At 39.3% G+C, this 21,361-nt stretch overlaps 1 protein-coding gene across 1 annotated transcript; it reads left to right on the forward strand.

The window, feature by feature from the left end:
* Positions 1-24: 24 nt before the first annotated feature.
* LOC144667521 (tRNA-dihydrouridine(16/17) synthase [NAD(P)(+)]-like) lies at positions 25-21,249 on the forward strand. The gene is made up of 14 exons (XM_078528952.1): positions 25-366; positions 1,681-1,950; positions 3,142-3,224; positions 8,422-8,525; positions 9,444-9,588; positions 10,324-10,429; positions 10,633-10,674; positions 10,791-10,863; positions 11,454-11,578; positions 11,767-11,919; positions 12,212-12,290; positions 13,471-13,538; positions 14,151-14,277; positions 19,928-21,249. Exons 1-14 carry the CDS (start codon positions 142-144, stop codon positions 20,026-20,028), a joined length of 1,701 nt encoding a protein of 566 aa, XP_078385078.1. The 5' UTR covers positions 25-141; the 3' UTR covers positions 20,029-21,249.
* Positions 21,250-21,361: the final 112 nt, after the last annotated feature.

The following is a 21,361-nucleotide window of genomic DNA, read 5'->3' on the forward strand; positions in this document are numbered from 1 at the left end:
GGTCAGGTCATGGAGAAATTCTTTCCCAGGTCTCTAACATGTGTGCGCAATGAGGAAACCTGGGCAAGAAAAGGAAACCAAAATGGCGGCCACCATGGCGCAAAATGCGATCGGTGATATTTTTCTTTCTACTTTGTGAATATGTCATCATTGAAGTTTCTTTCAAATTGTCGTTATGTCGCGTCACCATTTGCGAATGTTCAAGATCTTTCCTGGAGGCTCCTTATCAGAAAGCTGGGTGTTCATTTGTGCTTTACTAATGTGGTGAAGACATTTGATAACTCTACTCAAGGTGCAACAGATACACGAGACGATTTGTTCGGTATTTCAGCAACTAGGCAAGAGGATCGGCCTTTGATTGTTCAGGTTTGAAATGGGGTTTAGTTTAATGGCTGTTATTATCTAAGAGATCGAGGGAAAACACAGTGGCATATGAGTCAGTGAGTGTATGAAGGTGGTGGGGTCGGCGCCCGAGGGGGGGGGGGGGCACTCCCATATATGAGCTATATAGGTATGTGCCGCTGTGAAGGGTATGGTTTTCAAGGAGTTTAGTCTGGGATAGGGTATAGAAATCAGAGAGTTCTGGTCTGGAATAGGGTATCATTTGATGGGAAACTGATCAGTAGTATGAGGAATAGAAATATGGAAGAGAGAAGGAGGCTTCCCTAGACATAAATAAAATCATTGTGACAACATTGTTGGCAGATGGTTTTCCATTTAAAACACTTCTAGTGATGCAGTTCTAAAAAGAAGCAAGTCTGGGATAGGGTAGGGATTTCAGTATCTAGTCTGGTATAGGGTTGCAAAACCAGCTGAAGATGGTCTGGTATAGGGTAAGGGTTTCAGAGTCCCAGCGGCACACCCCCACCCAAAAATATACAGGGTGCCCCCCCCCTTGGGTCGGCACGGTGAGGGGGGAGGGTGGGGTGGTGGAGTGGCGGAGACAGGGTCTCTGAACCTTTCGCTTCCCGTATGTTTTACTTCCGACGTCTGCCCCTTCCTCACTTCTCACCGTCACTTCTTAGGACATTTCTTTCAATTGTCAAATTGGCTAAGGGTGCGTTTCTTTGGGAAAATCCAAGATTAGATCATTAATCTCAGATCACACGGATACTTTGCTCCCAAAGAAACAATGAATCCGAAAATGGATCTTTTGCCATGACAACCCCATAAGCACATTTTGCACAGAACATAAAATATCAGCAAAAATTTATATAACAGTGTTTACAAAGAGCAAAACTAAATTTTCACAGCCAAGACCGCTGGACCAATTAACTTTTCTAAATCCTTTCCCAAAGAAACCCATGGATCATAAAACCCCATAATCCGGGTTTAAATATGATCTGATGTATACATCTGGAGTGTAGATGGTTAGATTCTTCAGATCATTGATCCAAAAGGGTTAATATTAATAATGTTGAAGGTGGCATAATTTAGTTCAACCTATAAACCCCTAACCCTTTTGATACCAAGACAGAACTTCCAAACAATGTTAAAAAGTGAATTTAAAAATTGAAGAAACTGAAGTACCTATTGTTAGCTCTTCTACTTATTTGTGTGGCTGCTGTGGTCGTTTTTCTTAAGGCAATAAAAATTACAAAGTAAAGGGTTACTTAATTTCTAAACAGTTTATTCTACTGTGACTTGAACACCTCTTAAAGTTGTAAATATGTCTTTTAGTTGTCTTCAGAAGATCCTGACAGTCTTGTGGAGACAGTTAATAGATTGGAAGACCTTTGTGATGCTGTTGATATCACAAACTGTAACAACTCCAGTTCTAATGCACTGCTAACTGATGATCAGCATGACACATGGAACTCTTGGCTTGACTGTATTCAGAGAGTTCACCAAGAGTGTAACACATCTATTGTTTGCAAGCTTCCCTTGAATCAACAAGCAGTTGATGACACAATTAGGAAGGGAAAATCACTCCAAGAAGTAGGATGCGAGGTACACTGTACAAAATTTCCTCTAGTTTTCAATAATAAAATATAAATTACCGGTACCATTATTAAGACACAACTGGGTTTACATGTAAAGCTAGAAGCTTGTGGGGCCATGTATTCCTGATTGAATTGGACTTTGAAGTGTTGATTTTTGTGGAGGGAGAAAATTGGAGAACCTGGAGAAAATCCTCGAAACAAGGACAAGAACCAACAACAAACTCAACCCATACATGACGCCAGGTCCAGGATTCGAACGCGGGCCACATTGCTGGGAGGCAAGCGCTCCAGCAAGGTGCGTCCCCAGCAAGGTGCAAAAAATGTCACCTATTATGAATTTAAGCCATGCCCACAAGGCAAGGCGACATGAAGGAGCTTAAATGACGACGAGATGCTCCCGTGAAATAACGACAGCGACAAAGAAAACAGCAAAATCGACAGCGACATTGGCGCTTTTTTAAGTGGCTTGTAGGCAAAATAGCCTGACCTTGTAAAGACCATTCTCGTGCATTGAATGACTGCAATCTTACGCTCTAACAGTTCATTTTTAGGCTGCTTTAAATAAGTAACTACATAATGATCCATCATTCTGAAAATTATTCACTCCATGTTCTGTTTGTACAGGCTCAGAATAAAGGAACACACGTCTACTTCAGTTTTTCAAAATTTTCTGTGGGGGGGATGCCCCCAGACCCCCCTAGGAAGGTGTCTCCTTCGTCTGTGCCAACAGATCTAATTGACAGATCCAAGAATAGGGAATACTTGGGCGAAAGAATTTCGAGAACACATTATTTTCGGTTATGCACTCCGGACTCAAACATTTCCATTATTATCAGTGGCTATGGACAAATTCGAAATTCCGACAGCGACATGCAAACCTTTTGAAATTGCGACATGAAAAGGTTTGAAATTCAGACGGGGGACACGAAGACCCCCACCTAACAGGGCCTCATTACTGTGTTATGGGAATTCTGCCAGAATATTTAACAATTTTGAGAGTCCACCCAAAATCTCTTAGCTTATTATCCTCAATATTCGAGACATGGGGTAAGCCTTAGGTCTTGGAATCTCCAAGGCATAGATGAAAACCTAGCCAAATGTTTGTTGTTGACTACATTTACATGTATCCTTGTTATTGGTGTTGTTATTGTTTGTCAATACTTGCTGCAGCTCTAATGTAAGTATTTTTGTTAATTAGCTTCTGCTGCTCCATAAACCCAGACCAGAGAAGATTAACTCCATTATTACCAAGAAGGACTGGGATTCTGTCAAGTTCATCAGGTAAGAGTAACAATCTGTGCAACCTTAACAGTGATCAAGAGTTAAACAGAACGTTAGGAGTGAGGCTTATAGTAGCCTGTGTACAGCCATCCCGCTCCACTCAAAAAAATTGCAGAGGGGACATCTGTGTTATGGCATTCTTAATCATGTTCTGCTGTGGGCGGTTTTCCCAGAATGTGTGGGAAATGATCTGATTGGTCCTTACACAAAAACCATTCATTAAACCTGTTGTAAATTACCTTTGATTAATGCTGGCGATAGCTTGTGGTGTTCCAAATTATTTCAGCGTGTGGCGAGCATTCAAACTTTACAGCTTTTTGCATCTCACTTGTTTCTGAAGGGCACAAGCTGCAAAAAGCCACAGTATGGTGAAGACCGTGGTCTAGAAAATTTCTGGGCTGTAGTTTGAAACCTCTTTAATTTGCCACATCTTTTATAAGTGCGGTTTGTGAGAGATTCCGGGTCTGGTCGTTAACTAATACTGTTGCACAATGTATTTTACGAATGACACATTTTAATATCTTTGTCTGGCTTCACCGAAAAATGTTGTAGCTTTACTTGGAGAATGAAGAAAGCTGGTAAAGAGATTTTGTGTTGTAAATGTTATGCTTCTTTCATTTTATCGATCTAGCTCGATGGTGTTTTATCTCACTTGTTTGTTGTGTTATATTTGGAACTGCATGATTCAGATCCGGTCATCCAGATATCCGATATAATAATTTATGTGAAATTTAAAGATAACAGCAAGATACTAAAACACGATTAAGAACGCTTTACACAGGCTAGGCTTATAGATAATGACAGTTTTTTACATTTGGCTATTATTTTTCCATTTTCTTTATTCCCTTAATTTTTGACTGTGATTGTTACTGTGCATACTTGCACTGGAGGTGGTGGAGCTTTTTGGAACTAAGGCTGTCCTAAAAATACACGACAGGTTTTCATATTTGATACAACTTTTTGTTTTCTGTACATTTTCTAGACCCAGGATTTCTGAAGATTCTCTGATTGTGGTTTGAAGGTCATACGAACAATTCCAATCATTTTTTGAACTTTTCCGAAGGCTTCTAAGGAAGTTTCGAAGACAATTGGAGCTCAATCATAAGATAGAATATCTGACAAATCAATTTTACGCTGCCCTCACAATATTTTTGGCCCAAAACGTGGGGGGGCTGAGCCCCCCAAATTTTCGTTTGGGCGGGGGACTTCTGCCCCCCTGCTCTGCCCCCTATGTGCACAAAAGCCAACAAAATCACTGACTCGTCCCCAGTTGTCTTTTGAGTCCGTCTTGAGTCGACTGCTGAACACAGAGGGAATCATGGGAAGGAAGGGAAGAAGCGGAGGAGATGACTGACAACTGGGTACGAGTCAGACAAAATCAGACAACAAGCATCATGAAACCCAAACAAAAGAGCACTGTGTGAAACACAAACCCAAAAGCCTGCTTACAGACAACTATCATTTCTTAAGTGCAGTGTCCCATTATCATTATCACCTTGCTGGGTTTGGGATAATTCCAATCATTACTCAGATTATACCTGGCACGAAATTGGATAGAAAATTTTGGTGGAGTTTTTTCTGTATCTCGACTAGCTCGACTGCCTTTACATTAAAGTTATTCTGTAAGTTATTAGTCCTCTTTTAGTAACATTCCGGTTGATCTGTAAGTACTCAACTAACTATACTTGATTCAATTATTTTGACTCAACCACAATTAAGTCTATTAGACCATCACAACTCTTCTCATCCTCTCGATTGAACCCTACCACATGATAATAGGTTTTCTTAACTCTATGCAACTAATTACATCACATCTTTAGTTTCTCTTATCATCTCGAGTAAACTTTCTACTCTTATCATCTCAAGTCAAATTTACCACATAAAAACAACTTTTCTTAACTCGACTAAACTCTACTTCACCATCACGACTCTTTTCAACTCAACGCAATACTTGAATACCCAACTGTTGTACCCTACTCTGCTGGACACCACGTGAATCTGCTTTACTATCATGTACTCTACTCCCGCATCTACGTACGTTACTTGACAGAACTCGTCTCTACTAGACTACACTCTTTTGTACTCTACTCTACTAACTATATTCTGGCTAGTCGTCTCAGTCTACTGTACGATTCTCGACTCGACTGGTCTCTACTCTCAACACTTCTTTATTCAGTCGTCTCCACGCTACTGTACGTTTATATAAGCTTATGTGACTGTTCTCGTCTCTACTCGACTCTACTGTACTGTACTATACTCTACTCGACTCTACTATACTGCTACCCTTTTCTACTCTACTCTACAATAATATACTTTATTCGAGTCTACTCTTCTGTACGCTGCTCTACTCGACTCGACTCTACTCTTCTATATTTGATTCGAAATTACTCTACTGTAGGCTACTGGACTCGACTTGAATCACCTCGACTCGACTCGACTCTACTCGACTCTACTCTACTCTTCTATATTTGATGCGAGATTACTCTACTGTAGGCTACTCGACTCTACTCTACTGGACTCGACTTGAATCATCTCGACTCGACTCCACTCCACTCCAATCCACTCCACTAAACTGTACACTTCTACGGCTCTACGTTTTAATTCTAAACTGTACACTTCTCACGGCCCAAAGTTTTCATTCTAAACTTTACACTTCTACGGGTCTACGTTTTAATTCTAATCTTTACACTTCTACGGCTTTACGTTTTAATTCTAAACTGTACGCTTCTACGGCCCTACGTTTTCATCCTAAATTTTACGCTTTTACGGCCCTACGTTTTAATTCTCAACTGTACACTTCTAAGGCCCTACGTGATCATTCTAAACTTTACGATTCTACGGCTCTACGTTTTCATTTTAAACTTGACGCTTTTACGGCCCTACGTTTTCATTTTAAACTTTACGCTTTTACGGCTCTACGTTTTCATTTTAAACACTACGCTTTTACGGCCCTACGTTTTCATTCTAAACTATACGCTTCTACGGCTCTACGTTTTCATTTTAAACTTGTCGCTTTTACGGCCCTACGTTTTCATTTTAAACTTTACGCTTTTACGGCTCTACGTTTTCATTTTAAACACTACGCTTTTACGGCTCTACGTTTTCATTTTAAACTACGCTTCTACGGCTCTACGTTTTCATTTTAAACTTTACGCTTTTACTGCTCTTCGTTTTCATTTTAAACACTACGCTTTTACGGCTCTATGTTTTCATTCTAAACTTTACGCTTTTACGGCCTTACATTTTCATTTTAAACACTACGCTTCTACGGCTATTCCTTTTTCATTTTAAACCTTACGCTTTTACGGCCCTACGTTTTCATTCTAAACTTTACGCTTTTACGGCCCTACGTTTTCATTCTAAACTTTACGCTTTTACGGCCTTACATTTTCATTTTAAACACTACGCTTCTACGGCTCTACGTTTTCATTTTAAACTTTACGCTTTTACGGCTCTACGTTTTCATTTTAAACTTTACGCTTTTACGGCTCTACGTTTTCATTTAAAAGTTTACGCTTTCACGGCTCTTACGTTTTCATTTTAAACTGTACACTTCTACGGTTCTACGTTTTAATTCTTAATTGTACACTTCTACGGCCCAACGTTTTCATTTGAAACTGTACACTTCTACGCCTCTACGTTTTAATTCTTAATTGTACACTTCTACGGCTCTACGTTTTAATTCTTAATTGTACGCTTCTACGGCTCTACGTTTTAATTCTTAATTGTACACTTCTACGGCTCTACGTTTTAATTCTTAATTGTACGCTTCCACTGCTCTACGTTTTAATTCTTAATTGTACACTTCTACGGCTCTACGTTTTAATTCTTAATTGTACGCTTCTACGGCTCTACGTTTTAATTCTTAATTGTACACTTCTACGGCTCTACGTTTTAATTCTTAATTGTACGCTTCCACTGCTCTACGTTTTAATTCTTAATTGTACACTTCTAATGCCCTACGTTTTCATTCTAAACTTTACGCTTAAATTACGGCTCTACGTTTTAATTCTTAATTGTACGCTTCCACTGCTCTACGTTTTAATTCTTAATTGTACACTTCCACTGCTCTACGTTTTAATTCTTAATTGTACGCTTCCACTGCTCTACGTTTTAATTCTTAATTGTACGCTTCCACTGCTCTACGTTTTAATTCTTAATTGTACGCTTCCACTGCTCTACGTTTTAATTCTTAACTGTACACTTCTAATGCCCTACGTTTTCATTCTAAACTTTACGCTTAAATTACGGCTCTACGTTTTAATTCTTAATTGTATGCTACTACGTTTTCATTTTAAACTTTACGCTTCTACGGCTCTACGTTTTCATTCTAAACTTTACACTTCTACAAGTCTACGTTTTCATTCTAAACTTTATGCTTTTACGGCTCTACGTTTTCATTCTAAACTTTATGCTTTTACGGCTCTACGTTTTCATTCTAAACTGTACACTTCTACGGCCCTACATTTTATATCTTAACTGTACACTTCTACGGCCCTGTGCCGGTTTTCATTCTTAACTTTACGAGTCGAGTCGGGTCGAGTCGAGGTGGAGTAGAGTAGAGTTTTGTAGAGTACCGTAGTATTGAGTAGAGTAGAGTCGAGAAGAGTAGCCTATAGTTGAGTGGGGTAGAGTCGAGTCGAGTATAGTGGTGGAGTAGAGTAGAGTGGTGTAGAGCACAGTAGTATAACGTCGAGTGGAGTGGAGTCGAGTCGAGTATAGTAGAGGTGGAGTAGAGTAGAGAAGAGTAGTTGTTGAGTCGAGTCGAGGCAGAGTAGAGTAGAGTGGTGTAGAGTACAGTAGTATAGAGCAGAGTCGAGTCGAGTCGAGTATAGTAGAGGTGGAGTAGAGTAGAGAAGAGTAGTAGTTGAGTCGAGTCGAGTCGAGTCGAATAGAGGTGAAGTAGAGTAGAGTGGTGTAGACTACAGCAGTATAAAGTAGAGAAGAGTATAGTAGGGCAGAGCAGTGAAGTAAAGACTGTAGCGGACAGGATTGGAGCGGAACTCGAGTGGTGGTAATAGATCCTTATAATTCTCTCAGTACACTAGTATTCCTATGTGCCTTTATATAGGCTTTGAATTGGCCGGTCGAGTTAGTCGAGGCAGAAAAAACTCCACCAAAATATCATATCCAATTTTGGGACACATTTGACTCAGATAAGATATGCAATGCTGTTTTTTTACCTTTTAATCTGTAGAGAGTCTGTTTCCCTGCCTTTAATCCTTGATGTTGGTTCATCCACTTTGTGGGAAATTGACAAATGTATAGAATACACTGGTGTTCATGGTGTGGCTGCTTCAGGTAACAGTTAAACTGCATGCCAAAGGTCAATATTGGTCACTCTGTTGGTCACTCTATTAGTCAAGGATACTGGAAGGTATCTTCATACAAGTACACAGCTTACATTTAACTGCTCCAAATGTAAACATGTCCAGAGACCATTGAACAATTTTTTAATTCTCTTTTTGGATTTTGATGCAGCTACAACTTTTAATGTGTTGTTCCAGAAAATATCCATACCCAACCCACAGAAGGTCACTGGAAATTCTGAGGGGGTGGGGGTGGGTTCTCAAAAGCCAAAGTAGGAATCTTAACTGGAATTTCTGGAAGGTTGGGGGTGGGGAGTTCAAACCAAAAACCTTCTGTGGGGAAGGTATGAATGTTTTGGTGAACACTCAATGTTAGTTCTGATACTGTGGTTAAAGCTACATATTACATCAAGGCAAAACAATTTCAGTCACCTGTCTGCTTGACAATGTGTGGTTCCAGAAAATACCCATACTCCCCCCACAGAAGGGATTGGAAATTTCGGGGAGGAGTGGGGGTCACAAAAACCCAAAACTTTAAAGCATTGTATGAAGCTAAATTGGAATTTCCAGAGGGGTGGGTGGGGGGAGGGGTCATAGGGCAAATCCCTTTGTGGGGGGTATGGATATTTTCTGGAACCACACAATGTAAATTTATTGATTGTTAATTGTATAAGAAATATATGGACAGTACAAGTAAGCTCTCCAAAAACAATTTAATTTACCATCTTTATTTGTACAGTGTAATCATACAGTAAGCTTTCCATTGCACAGATATATCTGCTTCAATCATTTTGCATAGGATAACTTTTATTCTTGTTAAAAAAATTTTTTTGATCTCATGTGGTAGATAAGGTAAGCGCAGTTTGAAAAATAATGTATGATTAAATAATTATTCTTATTTTTTTTAAAGAATCTTTGGAAGGTAACCCAGCACTATTCTGCAAGAAACAGCCACCAGTATTAGATGTCATCAATCAATATCTGGAGCTGTGCGAACTACATTCAACACCTATTCCTAACATCAAACAACATCTCAATGGATTTTGTGGATATTAGTAAGGGAAAAATCAACATATCTTTGTCTGTTTAACATCAACACATTTTCTCCTATCCTTAAAGGAGAAGTTCACTCCAGAATGGCCATTTATTTTCTTTCCGCCAATAAAAAGGTTATACAAAGATATGTTATTCACCAAAATTTCAGCCTCCAACGTGCACTATAACACTACGAAATCTGTCTTAAAACTCGACAACTGAACGCCGCCATCTTGGAGCTGGTAATGTATGCGTGACGTCAAAGAGCTCAGCCTGAAGTTTGGCGGGAAAATTTAAATTCTCGAAACTCCTTGTTTTTTTCGTGGTGGCTTTTGTTTGTCAAAATGCCTGTTTGTGCATTTCCATTTTGCTCAAACAGAGCTCCAAGAAATACAGAAAACAAGGAGTTTCGACTATTACAATTTTCCGCCAAACTTCAGGCTGAGCTCTTTGACGTCATGCATACATTACCAGCTCCAAGATGGCGGCGTTCAGTTGTCGAGTTTTGGGAAAGATTTCGTAGGGTTATAGCGCACGTTGGAGGCTGAAATTTTGGTGAATAACATATCTTTGTATAAACTTTTTATTGACATAAAGAAAATAAATGGCCATTCTGGAGTGAACTTCTCCTTTAATAAGTGTAAGTAACAGTACTGTAGTTAGTGAATGTGGCATTGTACCTGCTCGCTTTGTAGATTTTTTGTTATTGGCACCATAAGTGTTAATGTACAATTTATATACATTTTTTTTTCTAGTTTGTCCAGGTTTCATAATTTGAGCACTAACCTTAATGAGGCAAAAAACCTGGAGGACATTCGGCTGCTAGTTGGTGAACTCAGAAAAGAAATGGCGCTGCTTTCTGTAAGTCATTCCTACGATAAAAAAATTACAAATGTCAATGGAGAAATTTGTTTCTCTTATAATTAAAGCAAAATTTAAATACTGTTCTGTCACAAGTTGGAATAATCTTGTTGCACTTTTTAAGAACACTAGCTGCACTTTGTAATACAACAGCTGTCACACTTTGTAACTACAAGCTATCTTTTTTTTCTTTGTCAACACAGAGAAATGAAATGAAGTCTTTGGTAAGGATGAAAGGGAAAAAGGTAAACTTTAAAGTGTTTTTGTCATTTGTTGGAAAATGTTTAGGATTGTATTTCACCTGTTTATTTAAAATCTGTCGTTATTTTGTTTTTAGTGTTCTATATAATATTCATTTCAGGATTTCTTTAAACGAAGTCGAGAGGAAAAAAAGGCTGAAAAGCAATCCGCAAAGGAAACTGAGACCGTGAAAGGTATAGGTACATATACAGTAGATTACTTTATAGAAAGTGCGACGTACAGATTTTATTACAGGTTTATTGCCAAAAATTTTCGCTATAATATAATTATGTTATAAAATGTAGACTATTTCATATTTTTCCCACTGTTTTCACTTATCTCCTGCCTGCCATTCTTCTTTTTTCAGCGAGTTTATGCTTGGCATGAAATTGTTTGGAACTATTTCAAATTTAACATTACAAAACAATCCATCAAGGAATCGAAGGATCTGAAAGATGCTAGTCTGTTAGCTGGCCCATGACCACCTCGCTATTCTGGCCACTTTTCTTGGGCGAACGAAAACTCAATCAGTCTGTTCTAATTTTAAGAACTCTTTTAATACTTCCAGCTTTTGTTCTACTGCACAGACAGTCGCCCCCGTCAACTTCAGTTACCGATTTACAAAGGCATATGCAAACAAGTGAAATGTGTGGCACCTTTGATTTGAAGCCCAACTTTTTTTATTTAATTTTGGGTCGTTAATGTAGTGAATTATTTACGTGTCAGTTTACTTTTTCGAGAGTTTTTAACTTATTTTATCTTTTGCTTTTCATGCTACAAAAAGATGAGAATCGCATTCCCAAAATTCTACTTAAGGAAATTCAAAAAGAGAGAGTAGAAAATGCCATGAAGAGCGGCGGACAAAGAGTGGCGATTGATTTTACTGTATCGGATGACATGCGCAACAAGGTCAGTACGTTTTTCAATCATTTATTCCGTTTACTGCCAAGGTTGAACTATTTTCTCGTATACTGATGGACGGACTGACGGACGGATGGACGGACAGATGAACCAACGATTGATTGATTGATTGAATGATTGCAATGATTTGATGATTTTATGGCAGTTTTTCCGATTGTAACACCATTCATTTCCAGGAAGTAACCAAACTTGCGGCTCAGGTGCGACAGCTGTATGGTTCTAACATGAAGTCAGTTTCGCCTGTTCATCTGCACCTGACGGGACTAGAGACGGGTGGCAGAGTGTACCGAGAGTGCGCCAGACAGTCCTTGGACTTCAGTAAGCTGATGGTAAGGGAATCCCAAACAACCCAAACCCGGGAAAAGCTACTTGTCTTGGTAGATATCAGCTGCATCCTCTCCTACAGAATTGATTGAGCCAAAAGTACTAAGATTTCATAAATTCCGCTATCAAAATCGTAGCCCTTTTTGATGCTAATCTAACGTGGCTTGTAATGACAAGTTTGTTTTTAAAACTTGGCTTTACTTGTCTTAACTTAAAACTGTACAATAATGGACAAAAACATTCGGTTTGTTAGATGACGTTTAAGTTATGTAATTTATGTTACTTTAATTTTCTTAGGTTAGTGTGTCAGAGGAGAGTTATTTGACATTGTTTGACCCTGACGATGTTGTATATCTCACACCTGATTCACCTAACGGTAAGGAATAAAAACCCAAAATCATTCTGTATATTCTAGAGATAATCTGCCGAATATATATATATGGAAATCACTGCAAAGAGTCAGGTCTATATAACAGTATCAGTGTTATCTGTCAATAGCCTCAACCAATCGATGAGGCAATAACCGCATGCGCAATTTATCGTTTCGTCCCTACCTCGTCACCGTGGGCAATCTCGTCCCCAGAGCCTGCGTTTCCCTTGACCAGCGGGCCGGGAAACATCCCTGGCGCAGACCAGAAGGATCGCGGCCTCTGGGGACGAGATTGCACCGTGGGGCGCGCGGTGGACTAATGGTTAGCGCACTGCATGCACTGCATGCAATTGAAAAACGCTTTAACCTAGTTTTGGTAAACGGCATCAATCAACAAAAGGCACTAAAGAACAATTTGAAGTTTTATGGACATTTGCCAGATAAGCCCTTCCAGTGAACACATTAGTACTTCTTCAGTTGGCTTTTTCCACCGGTATCCAGGCAGTCACTTCGTCCCATGGTCCTGTCGTTCCAAGTCAGTTTGTTCCAAAGTAAAGTCAGTTCGTTCCATAAAATAGACAGTTCGTTCCACGAAATAGTTAGTTCGTTCTTTGATATAGTTAGATCGTTCCACAAAGTTTTAAAGTTGAAAAACCTTACACGTAGTAAAATTTTACTTAAAAGTTACCTCATCTGCTGAACGCTGAGTAGAAGGTCGATCAAGTGACCATAATCTGCACACTCTATACGCGAAATGTTAATAGTCAAAATGGCGAATAGGAAAACTGCCGCCCTCTCACCAATCTCCCTACGCACGGTTTAGATATGTATTCTGCCGGCATTATGATGTATTCTGATGGACTAAAACCGGTAAAAAGCCAACATGAAAAACTTCTATGACTATGAAAACGCAAGTGCTTTAGCATTGAGGAACTGAGAAAACAATAGAACGCAAAGTATCTCCTTTATTTCAGAATGAATACGCTTTCGCTTAACGGCGAAAACGATACTATTTCCAAAACACCGGGTCAACGCAAAACGGATAACTACACACCAGTGGCGTGTGTCCTTATTATCGTATTCCGTGAAAAATTAAAATTTATTATTTCTTGTCTTTAATGTCGTATCTATTATTTGAGAATCTGTTTCCTGCAGCTATGAAGCTCTTTCATCCTTAATATTTCAGAACTTGATGAGCTGAACAAAGGTAAAGTTTATATCGTGGGTGGACTTGTGGATCATCACGTTCGCAAGGTAACACACTGAGTTGTTCTGATAGTTGGCGAGGGGCAAAGCCCTAAGGCAGCTATCAAAGTCGATAGAAACCGAGAGCGAGCCGTCTGGTTGTTTTAGCGGAACCCAGAGACCGATCTATTCCACAAAAAGTTCAGTGAAAGCGGATTATTCATAGTTTTGGTTTGTGATTGGAGCAATTTTACTTGCGCGCCTCCAGGGCAGTCTATCGAAAATTAGACCGTACTTAATCAGATTGCGAGTTTGCCTAATAGTCGGTCACTGGGTTATGCTAATCTTATTTACGGGTCTATATAAGGTTGTCCATGGTTAGATGATTCCCGAACATCTCTGGTCTTAAAATGTGTGATTTTTCAACTACCACTAGGCATTAGATATATAAGGAGTTGTTCGGTCGTAGGGTCGAGACTGTCGAAACTAACACCTTCGTTTTTTCTTTTTTTTTCTAAGTTTCAAGCATTTTACCATTTGTTTTATCAGAGGTTTGATATGATTTTAGATCAGCAGTCTTTATCGGCTCGCACTTTTTAAATTTTATTGTTTGTACTGTAATAGAACGTATTCATAAGAGATTGAGTAAAATTGCTGACCAGGCGTTTTTTTTGCTGTCAGGATAAGACGAAATCTCGAGCAGAATCTAAAAATGTGACTACAGCCCGGCTCCCCATCGACAAGTACATGGAAAGAAAGAGAGAGCCTGGAAATCACTCCTATTCAAACGTGCTCTCGGTGAACCAAGGTAATGCATTTATCTACTCCAAGTCCTGACTCATCCCCAATCGTGTCTTTTGTCGTCGTAAAGGTCGAGAGTCGAGGGAGAAATGGTCAAATCGGAGACGCAGAAAGGATGATAGGAAGGACGGAGCCCCAGGGGGGTACTCTGACTTGTTAATGACGGGGATGATCGAAGGATTTGTTTGGGTTTGAAATTTTCGATTCCGGGATTTTTTTGGGTTGGAAAATTTGGCAAGTATTTTTTTGGGTGACTTGATTTAGATAGGGGTATTAAAAACGAACTAATGTGCCTTGCATGGCCTTGGCGTTTTTATGATATGATGAATAAACAAAAAGAGCGTTCTTTGTGTTATGTCATTGCCCCTTCTGGTAATTTTGGGGTAATTTGACAAGGAATTTTTTTTTGGGGGGGGGGGGGGGGGGGGGGGGATTATTTTTGGTCCAGGGATTTTTTTGGGTAATGACAGAAGACTTAGGGATTTTTTGGGGTCCTGAGTTTTGCCTCCATTCGATCATCCCCGTCATTTACAAGCCGGAGTACCCCCCCTGGGGACGGAGCTCGCGCCCGCGTTTCCCGCGCTAGTATTCATTACGACACTGAGAGACGGCTGGGGACAAATCAGCTCCATGTCCGTGTTTACTCCAATTTACGCGAGGGCGAGATCTGGTTTGACTGTATTCTTATCTACATATGGTGCCGGCCGACACCTGTGCTTCATGTGAATACAATGCAGGAAGCATAAAAACTCTTATTTTGCCTGTGGGACGTCTCTATATATAGTGGCAGACACACACTGAGATAAAGGCATTCAAACATTTATTAAATATTCATTATCTTTCTGTTTCATTCATTCAAGAACTTTTCATGACATATTTTTACCGCTTTTTTAATATCTCCTCTGTATGCATGTGAGTAGATCGGCGTTTTTGCGTTGAAATTCAAGTATTCTTTATTCAGACCCGGTTAGCCTACGTGCAGATGCCTCACGCTTTCTTCCGCAAGAAGGAAATCAAAGTCTCTTCGAGATATCGACGTTTTTGCATGAAGTACGAGTCGAAGGTTTATCCTGTGCATTGTTCTTCGAACTTATCATTACAGTTTCTTTGTAGTTTAGTTTAACAATTTCCTATCTTCGCGGAGGAAATGCAGCCATATAATTTTGTCAAAAATGGCTCGTCCGCGCCGGGTATTTATACACATATTCCTTAACATTACACAAATAAACAGTGCAAATTTCACCGAGATCTGACAATTCTATACTTTAAAATTGCAAGGACCTTTCAAGGCAGTCGATTACGGCAGCGAAATTAGCAAATGAAACAGCAAAATATAATTGCAGCGTAAACAAATCGTTACACTCAAGCTGCGTTTTGTCTAGGCTCTGCGAGGGTCGGATATCAAGACCCAGGATTAAACAAAAGCCATATATACAGTGAATGCTTTCGAATTATATTTAAAGATGAAATAAGAAAGAATTTTGCTGTCTTTGACTGAAATTCCACTCGAACTGCGTAGATACGATCGCATGTTGTAAAGCCGATTCATGCAACATTGCTGTCATTCCCTGTCAACGCGAGGTCACGTCCCTAACGACCTAGGCTGATGACGAAATAGAGTTGCGCTTGCATGTAGCGACCAAATTTGGCCTAATTTTTAACCGCTCCTAAGCTAAAGCCCCCATCTCTTGCATTTGTTTTAACTTCAATAATATCTTTGAAAAGAGCGAGTTTTTTTGGTATGGTTTATTTTTGACGTTTGTAATTTTTAAACGATGTAAGTGCTAGTGATTATTTATTCGTGTTTTAGTTACGCAATCCATTGTTTGTACGACGCTTTTTATAGATCGCCTTTCAGACACACGTGCGTTGAGATAAGAAAGCTGACATGTCACTTTTAAAATTGTTATATAACGTTTGTAAATGTGACAAGTCACGTTTTTTTTCACGAGATCGCAAGTGATCACCCACAGCGGAAAGTAATCCCTTGAGAAATTAAAACAGTCCCTTGAGAAATTAAAAAAGTCCCTTGAGAGTTTACAAATATGTGGTTCCAAATTTTGTCCACTAACCCCTATTCTACGTTTTTAGCTTGTAAACAAGAAAAACGTCGAAAAAAGAAAGACGCCTGCACGCAGATTGTGCCTAGTGGGTTGCCATCTAATTGTAATCACTGTTTTCAAAAATAGCCATTTCATTCAAACCTTACCATAAAACAAGCTGTTTTGACGGAAATATTATCTTTGACAACTAAATACCAGTTTTCAGTATTTCTTTATGACAAGAACGACACCCTTTCATTTTTCTGCCGTCATTAATGAAACGAAATTTGATGATAAGCCCGGCTGGTTTGTGCAGGAAGCGACCCGCGCGTCCAATAAGGATGCAGTTATTTTTGTCTTTCACCACTGATTAAAATGTGCAGCTTGTAAGCTGCACATTTTCTTTTCTTTTTTTTGTTGATTTGCACTACCATATGTTTTATACCGCTTTTGCCGAAGTCCTAAATGCTTCAGTACAAAGATAAAATAAACTATGGGCCGCGAGTTTCACTTCTCGCGGCTAGAAACCGGGGATCTTTTTGTTGATATTGTATCGCAACTTTCTAAAAGACGCGCTATCAAACTGCGCCAAATTAGCGCCTCATTTGTTGCTATAAAATAAATGGAAAATGCAAAATTATGAACGCTCCTGCTGCGAAGAGTACTTTGATCTGTGCTTTTTTGGAGAGAAGCGATGCACGAAAGAGAAAGATATAACGCGCCCTAACGATTCCGTGCATAAAGAAGATAATTTACGAAAAATGAAGATAACTTATTTATTTAGATAATACCAAAACAAACACCCGTTGGTTGTTTTAAAAGTTTATTAAAATTCACTGTTTACATTTTGCAGGTTTAATCTTCTAATCCCAGAAAAGTCGGGCAGAAAAATTATGGAAATCAAAATTAATTTTAGTTCATGTTTATAAGAGTTCTCCGGCGAAATCTAAAGAAGCTACTGTTTTTTTGTTCTAAAATCTCGTGACCGATAATCTGCTTTGACGTCCAACTCCACTCAAATTATGGAAAATGTAAGATTAAGTTTATGTTCCATTAAACGATTTCTTTGAATGTGGCATTTTAATTCTTCTTCAAGACTGCCTGTTGCCACGGACAAGCTAGTGCTAATTATTCTAAATTCCGTGCTCTGTAGACTTCTTGAAGAGCCCTGTTTTTACATCCAACGCTACTAAAATTATAGATAATACAACTTTAAATTTCTGTTCCACGTAGCACGTTCTTCGAGCGTTTAAGTTTGATATTTCTTCTTGAGGACTGCCGGTTGCCATGCACTAGCGTCCGCTAAATTTCACTCACGAAAATTTCATGCTCTGTGTCCAGGCTCGTGCACTCTTCAATTCAACGACAGCTTATTTGAGCGTTGTCCAGACCATATTCCCTGATGAACCAGCTTTTAATTTCATCATCTATTTCACGGTAACACTTTTGTGGCTCACTCGATCTAACACTTCTGGTTACGCTAGTTCGGTGACTTGCTACACTGGACAAACTCTTGATGGATTCAGCGGGAAAGAGTCCATTCGTAATCGTTGTTTGTGCGAAGAATTCGGGAAACATTGCCCGAGCGGCGGTGTGGACTTCTCTAACACAAGATTCCTTCTTGGTAAAAGAAGTTACCGAATGTAAACTGCTACAACTTGAGGTTGAAATCGAGGTAGATATCGAGGTGGAGCTTGTGGAATAATTCTGATAAACTACCTTAGTCTGGACAGTATGTGTCTTGCGAGCTTCTCGCTTCAGTTGGCGAGTCATTTTCAGCGCGCTCTCACTTGACTCAAACATGCCTTTTTCCTTTGGAGTTTTCAGTCAGCAACCCGTTTCATACATGTTCTTCGCAGCTTTTCAGTTCTAAATAAAGCCATTCCTGAACGCTGATGTCCTGCAGCCGTAGTCTTACAAGAATGTCGGCCTGCCCGCCACATTATGAAATTTAAAACAGTTATGTAATATTTGCCATCAACATGCGGCAGGGCGCGTGAGCCTTCTGGGCATCTCGAAAATAATTCGAGATCCTAATCACAATGCATTTCGCAATCATGTATATTTCTAACAATGTAAATATAATAATTGTTATAGAAACTCACCTGGCAGATCGATGTCCAATTAAACAAACCCGATATCCCCCAACGGAGGATAACGGATCTCGATAGCATCTGATTCCAAAAAGATTCGGTTCTTGTTAAAAAAGAAAAACTGTTTAAAAAATATAGTCTTTCAGCTAAGAGCCTGAAGCGTTTGACGAGTAAAGAGAAAAAACAATGAAAAAATATATTTATACAAACAAAAGTGTCAGAGCAGGTGTTAATTAGATTCTCTCTTTTTCGCTTGACAGTTGCGCAGACAATATGTTATTCTTATACAAAAGTAGATCAAGGAATTAACACCCCTTTTTGTTTTCTATGTATATTTTTTGTGTGTTCGCTGGTTTTTCCGTTCATTCGTCAAACGCTGCAGTCTGGCAGCTGGAGGATTGTTTTTCTTTTTCTAAAAAAAGGTAGAAGTGTTTTTAAGAAAGTATAACACTTCTTAATCAGAAAACGTTTTTGCAATTTTGTCAGCAAAAATGAAAAATGTCAGCTGATAACACCTTGAGCCGAGAATATTGAACTGACGAAATATGAGATAGCATAAAATACAGTAATTATTTTATTTTTGCATAATCATATGGCCATTACACAAAATACATAATTATGAGCAGTTCTGGAACGCATGCAATACCGTTTTGCAGATTTAGAATAACGCATACAAAGTTCTCAGATTGCTGTGAAACGGCGGGAAAAAATCAAACGCACTTACGAGCGATCTTCCGTGGGGGGGGGGGGGGGGGGGGGGGAGGGGAGAAAATAATTTTCGGATAGTTGCCGGTCATGTTGACAAGCCAAACAGATTTTAAGCTCGGTCACGTGCCGTTTCTGACCGTTCAAAATATTGAAAATAGCATTTTTAAACTACCGCTCGTTTCTGCTCTTCGTTAGATCGTTTTCTTTTGCGTGGCATAAAATCCCCGCTATTTCTTCCCTGTTTTGGCTGCAATTTTTATGAATAGATCACTTTTTATGCCCTTCTTAGATGTGATAGCGACCAGTCATTTTAAACTGACCTGTCAAACGTCGTTAGAATTAAGTTAACGTTTAAAGATAGCCTGAATTTCAGACATCCCTCTCTGGTCGCCTACGTACTCCTGAGAGGGAAGTCTGAAATTTAGGCTAGCTTAAAGATAAATTAGTATCAAAAATGTTATTTATTTTCTGGTCATCACCTATCATTTTAAAAGCCATGTACGTGACCGGTCAAAATGACTGGCAAACCGAAACTTTGTCCGGACAAATCATCATCTTGACTGGACATTGTCCGTTGACCGGCCGTTATTTTGAGCCCTTACTGAGGGGTAACACGAGACGTAAGCGGCCGCAGGATTTGTTTAACAACGTAATGTCATTTCGTTCATTTTGCAGAGAAATTAGTTTACATTAGCCATCTATTTTACGGGTATGTGCGATATGATGGCTTTAAGGTTATTTCTAGTGGGCCAAACGGTTGCAAATTTAGTTATTAACTGTTTCAAATTCTATTTCTTTTTGTTTTTCCTTCCAGTTTTCGACATTTTGTTGAAATTCCACGAAACTCAAGATTGGCGATGTGCTCTGGAGACCTGTGTTCCTCCTCGCAAAGGATTAGTGTTAAAGCAGCAGTAGCTCTGGTCAGTTACATCACACCGGTCAGTCTTCAAAGACCACGCGGTGGTGAGTGGCTCAAAGTTAGGAACTCGATGAAGCCACGTATGGCCGGCACCTTAGATCGTTGAACTCTATAATGCAGTCGTATCGTGGAAAATAACGGGACGAAGATCCACCAGAAGAGAATCTCCTTGAAAAACGAACTACGCAAATGTGCGAGTATGTCCTGCCATTGTGCTTATTTGCTGCCATGGCCTCCCGATCTTGTCCAATTCTTGCTGGTTTAGCATCTCAGAACACGGTGTCTCTTCACTGCGTGCGGCAACTTCCCCCCTCGCCACCTCACATTATCCGGCAGGTCTACAAGCTTGCAGAAGCCTTTCCTGACCCATTCGACAGACGCGGCCAAACCATCGTGATCTTGGAGCTTCAAGAGAGGCAAACAATTGGAGAAGGAATGTTTAATTACAACTTCAGTGGCTCAGGCAAATCTTCTCCAATGTGGTTAGAATTGTGAATAAACTCATATTACCATTTCATCACTTTTTTACATGTGTTTAGATTGCCGATTTCATTTTATTTTTTAGGGTTTACCAATTTATTAGATTCTTATTGTTTGAGTACCAAATTAGTGATTGGAGGCCTCCTCATGAAATATCTATCATCATCATCATTACTCTTATGCATAGAGCAGTTTTCAATTGAGTGTCGTAAAACCAAAACCAAAGTAATTACTCTGGCCAATCACAAAGAACACAGACAATCCAGTGAACCATTCAAAACTCGAAGCAAATACATGAAGCTGGCACGAAGCGCGGGAAAACGTGCGCGAGCAAGTCACGATTGGTTTTGGTTTTAGTTCTGATTGGCTGAAAAGGTGGCGCGAGATTGTTTAGCCAATCAGTAAGCGTAGTAATGCAAAACCAAAGCAAACGCAATTAACTTTCGACACTCAAGTGAAAACCGCTCTAAGTACGACAAATAAAAGCTATTGAACGGTATTTTCATGTGGTGCTTTTTCTTTCTCAATCTTGGTGGAATCAGATGGAATTTGGGATTTTTTTTGAGAAAAGAAATTAAAGAAACAAGAGAACTTGGAAAGGAAAAGGAATTGAAAAAGGTAGTGATATTGGGGCTTACAGAATTATTTATAACTCACGCAATACATCAAACGTATCTATTTATTTACAATAATGTATTTACAGAAGAGTTTTTCTTTTCAACTGTATTCATTTACTCATAGACACTTTGCAAAAGGCATGACAAATGCTGCATGGTTAAGCACTATGACAGATAAAACCAAGAAGATATTTCAACAAAGGCTTTTGAAGAAATACGAGTTGTTACCTTT

This window comes from Oculina patagonica, chromosome 1, assembly GCF_052425735.1.
Source record: "Oculina patagonica isolate OP01 chromosome 1, crgOcupat, whole genome shotgun sequence".
Lineage (NCBI taxonomy): Eukaryota > Metazoa > Cnidaria > Anthozoa > Scleractinia > Oculinidae > Oculina > Oculina patagonica.